Raw genomic sequence first — 4,794 nt, forward strand, 5'->3', positions numbered from 1 at the left:
GAGGGTATATTTGTAAAAATATTCAAAAAGTTACATTAATTATTTATTTTTTGAAGGAAAGTTACATTAATTAATGAGTGCATTGGTTTTGATGTTTTTTGGATTTTCTTTTTATTTTAAGGACCGGAGGGAGTACATGTCAAATACGATATCTTTTTCTATCATAATTCAAATTTTGGTGTATCACGTTGAGAAAGTCTGACCTTTTCAATTTTATCAAATCGTGTTTGATAAATAATAAAATCAAAATGGTAGATCTTCATTAGATGTTAGTGTAAAATTAATTAACACAAGCAAACCAAATGATTATGCTCAAGTGATTAACGAGCTTCAACAAATAACGATTCATCGAAAGAATTTGAATTCAACTCTCGAGTGAAATAATTCTTTGTAAAATTTTGTTTATCTCATGGTCAAACTCTAGTTTACAGAACCCTCTTTCCCTATGAATCGAAGGGTTAACACCAAAAGTAAAAATGAGTAGTGATATTTGTACAACTATTTGTGACAACATTCTGTGACAACTTTTTTCCCCTTTTTTTATTGGTCAAAAACAATAGAGAAAAAAGAAAATAAAGAATAAAAATACAACGCAAGTATGAGAGAGATAATTGTCTAAAAGTTGCCATAAAATGATCATTTATCAATAAAAAATTAAAAAGAAAATGTATACATCATTATTAAACAAGTTTCAAAGAAACTTTTTTTTTTTTATTAAGAATTTGTTTCAAAGAAACGTTGGGAAGAAATATAATAAAAAATAAAAAACAACAATAAAAAATTAAAAAAATTGTCTACAAAGGAACCGCTCCACAACATAACACATCCCATAAACAAAGCAAAGCACCTTCATTCACTCGTCACTCTCTTTCTCCCCTCTTGTTATATTCTTCTTCTCCTTCTTTTCTTTCTCTTCTCTCTATTTTTTCTCTCTTAATTATTATTATTCTTACATATATTTAATTTAATATTTCACACCCTTAAGAAAAATTTCTGTGACACATGAATCTATAGACAGAAAAAAAAACATATTTGATTGATCATTAAACGAAACAAAAAAAAAAACATGGAAAAGATTCATATGATGTTGTTCTTGTTCTGTTTTTTTCTTTTTGTTATGCCTTGTTACTCTGTTTCACCAAGAAATTTTGCTATTATACCTTTTGATGAAGGGTATACACCTTTGTTTGGAGACCATAACTTGATCATTCATTCTGATTCCAAAGCTGTTCATCTCTTACTTGATGAGTCTTCAGGTTCTTCATCTTCAATATTAATCTCTTAATTGATTTTAGTGTTAAAATTTAAGTTTTTTTTTTAATATATTTTGTGTTTTGTTCTGTTTTCAGGCTCTGGATTTGCTTCTCATGATCTTTACCTTCATGGCTATTTTAGTGCTTCCATTAAATTACCTTCTGATTATACTGCTGGAGTTGTGGTTGCATTTTATGTGAGTAACACCTCATCATATACTAATGATCTATGAGCTATGAAACACAGACACTTCTCGGATTAGGTGTGTCTGACACGACACTGACACCAAATGTTGCAGTGAATTGTCATTTTCTTAAATTATTATCAGTGTTGACGTGTCGCGTCTAGTGTCCATGGCTCTGCTTCATAGTCTATAAAACACTAACATGGACACCAAAAACGACACTGACTAGTCCACATCTTGAGAAAATAATTTGAATGGGACTCCAGCCACCCTTTGATCAAAGGTGTCGCTGCTACAAAGCTAATGATGTCATTTTTTTTTTCTTTTTATTTTAATTTTTGAGACCATTTTTAATAATTTAATTAAATTTTAATGTTTGCAATATTAATTTTTGTAACTTTCAGTTTCTTTAGTCTTTATGATGATAAAGGAAGAACACAAAAAATTAATTATGATTATTATATTTTCTGCTTTTGACCCTTTTTTCCAGCAAAAGTCTGTTTGATATTTTTGAAAGAAACTGTCATTTGGTCTGTTTGTCTTGTTCTTCATTTTCAACTTTGTGCATGCTTGAAATCACCGCGAGTTTGACAAAATCACACTGACACCATGATTACGTTGAATTTCTAAATTTTGTTCAATTTAAAAAAAAAAAGATTGACAAAATCGCGATGGCACCAATGTGCCATCAATTGCACTAATTTTACCTAAAAAATGGAAGAAAAAAATATTAATTTATTCTTAAAATTTTATTCTGCAGTTGTCAAATGGTGACATGTATGAGAAGAACCATGATGAAATAGACTTTGAATTTTTGGGGAACATAAGAGGCAAAGATTGGAGGATTCAAACAAATGTTTATGGAAATGGAAGTACAAACATTGGAAGAGAAGAAAGATATGGTTTATGGTTTGATCCTTCTGAGGAATTTCATCAGTATAGTATTCTTTGGACAGATTCTAAGATAATGTAAGTAAAATCTAATCTACACCCTTAATATGCTATATTTAGTTATTTGATTCTCTTTTTTACTTGTTATAGAAAAAAATTTCTTTATGAGTTGTTTTATTATCATTTATGTTTCACCATTCCCTTGCTTGTACTTTTTGTTCAAAGATGTGTTTGTTTTTCTTCTTTTACCATTTACCACATCCACAGATTTGTGAAAACTGGTTTTTGCTTTTAGTAGGACTATTACTATGTACAATTTTTGCATTGATGGCTTTCTGATAATGTATAAAAACCATATGTCATCAGAACTTTATATTAAATTTTATGTATATATATCCTTAAAGGGAGGAACCCACAAGATAAAAAAGTTGGTGGCATGTGACCATTGGATAAATTCCTAGGTATTGGAATCTTTATAAAATTTAGTAGTTGAATAACTATTTTGTCTAACCTAAATTCATGAATTAGCAATCAATATTTGTTCCTTAGTTACCAAGTAGGTTTCATACGTCTCTCCGAACCCTGTCGTAAGAGTTGAGACGATGAACGAATGTTAATAATGAGGTTTAGGGTTTGATCCTAACAAATTAACCATTAACATTTGCCTATAAGAAATATGTATCCGCAAATCTAGACCATTAGATGAAAATTAGTCGAACCGTGTTTTTTAGTTGTATTTTAAATCCGATTTAATGATTGAAAAACACGGACCGTCTTATCTTCATCCAATGGTTAAAATTTGCAACAGCTTCGCAACTGCTAGAACTTACGATTGCATAAAATCTATTTCGTATTTCCTTTATATAAATTTGAGAGATAGGAGAAAATTATTCTTGATTAACTTTCATTATGTTAATTGCTAGTATTAAATTTGAAAACTATGTGAATTTAACTTTCTTTATTAATGAAGTGATGATATATTTTTATTCTTTTGCAGATTTTATGTAGATGATGTTCCTGTCAGAGAAGTAAAGAGAACTGAGTCAATGAGAGGAGATTTTCCATCAAAGGCAATGACTTTGTATTCTACCATATGGGATGCATCTACTTGGGCTACCAATGGAGGAAAATACAAAGTAAACTACAAATATGCACCCTATATTGCTGAATTCTCTGACTTTGTCCTACATGGTTGTGCAGTTGATCCTATTGAGCATGTGACCAAGTGTGACAGTGCTCAAAGTTCAGAAACAGTTCCTTCTGATGTTTCACAAGTTGAAAGAATCAAAATGGAGAACTTTAGGTTCAAGCACATGACATACTCTTACTGTTATGACAAAACCAGATACAAAGTCCCTCTACCGGAGTGTGTGATCGATTCGCGACAAGCTGAAAGGCTGAGAAAATTTGATCCCGTTACATTTGGTAATGGCCGGCACCACCGTGGAAAGAGACACCGCCAAAACAAAGTTACTTCGTTTTAGTGCATGTTTGGATTCAGAACGAGTTCAACAAAATCAAAATTATGGTGGATCACTGTGATTCTGCGAAAATCGATGTCCAAACAAACATGCACTAAAACAAATATGTTACAATATGAAGATTTTGTCATACAAGAAATGTGTTATCATAATCTCTTTTGCCTTTCATTTTGGTGTATAGAGATAAGAGGGGATTGAGCATACAAGTCCATAATAGTTATATGATTATTAATTAATGCTGGTGGGTTATTACTTACTGTATAGTTCACCATCTCTTTAGGTTATTAGGTAATTTTATCATTTAATGTGGTCTATTTATAAATTGAATCTTATGATGATTTATGTAGCCCCTTTGTGTCATATGTAAGCTATAAATTGAATGACTTTACATCCTTTAATACAAATATTTGATCTCATTTCATTCTTTCAAAATACTTCATCCGATCCTATTTATAAAAGATACTTGGATCAACAAAAGTTGATGTATCTGATCCAATTTTTAATCAGATACATTAATTTTTGTTGATTTAAATTTCTCTTAAAAATAGGACCAGGAGTAATTAAATACCAATTGTATTCTCTAAATTTTCTCTCATGAACATATGTTCCATTAGAATAAAAACTTATTATTATGAAATAAAATCTTAATTAATTAAAGGGTAATGTAGGAATAATAATATCATTGAAGTTAGTTAAAATTTGTTTACTGTATTTTAGACCATAAAAAATTATTTTTTTTTGTTTTGTTATTGTTGCTTGAATTGAGGATTTAGACACACATCATGATTTTAATAAACTATAGTACTTATTATTTTCCTTGAAGTTAGGTGTGGATTATTTTTATTACAAGTACCAGTACTAGTTATCCAATCCAATATGAAAGCTAGCAATGCAAGTTGTTGAATATTTTTTAGCTTAGGACTGTACTGAAATATATTGGACTGACTTTAAAATTGATAAGGTCAGATTTTGTCAGCTTAAGGA

General features: G+C 29.8%; 1 protein-coding gene across 1 annotated transcript; it reads left to right on the top strand.

The window, feature by feature from the left end:
* The first annotated feature begins 829 nt into the window (after positions 1–829).
* Positions 830–4,226, top strand: LOC146953407 (putative xyloglucan endotransglucosylase/hydrolase protein 28). The gene is made up of 4 exons (XM_085709524.1): positions 830–1,256; positions 1,350–1,450; positions 2,199–2,407; positions 3,327–4,226. Exons 1-4 carry the CDS (start codon positions 1,067–1,069, stop codon positions 3,811–3,813), a joined length of 987 nt encoding a protein of 328 aa, XP_085565650.1. The 5' UTR covers positions 830–1,066; the 3' UTR covers positions 3,814–4,226.
* The last annotated feature ends 568 nt before the right edge of the window (positions 4,227–4,794 follow it).

This window comes from Medicago sativa, chromosome 1 (assembly GCF_051527215.1).
Source record: "Medicago sativa cultivar Bolivia chromosome 1, Bolivia_mono, whole genome shotgun sequence".
NCBI classification, from domain to species: Eukaryota; Viridiplantae; Streptophyta; class Magnoliopsida; order Fabales; family Fabaceae; genus Medicago; species Medicago sativa.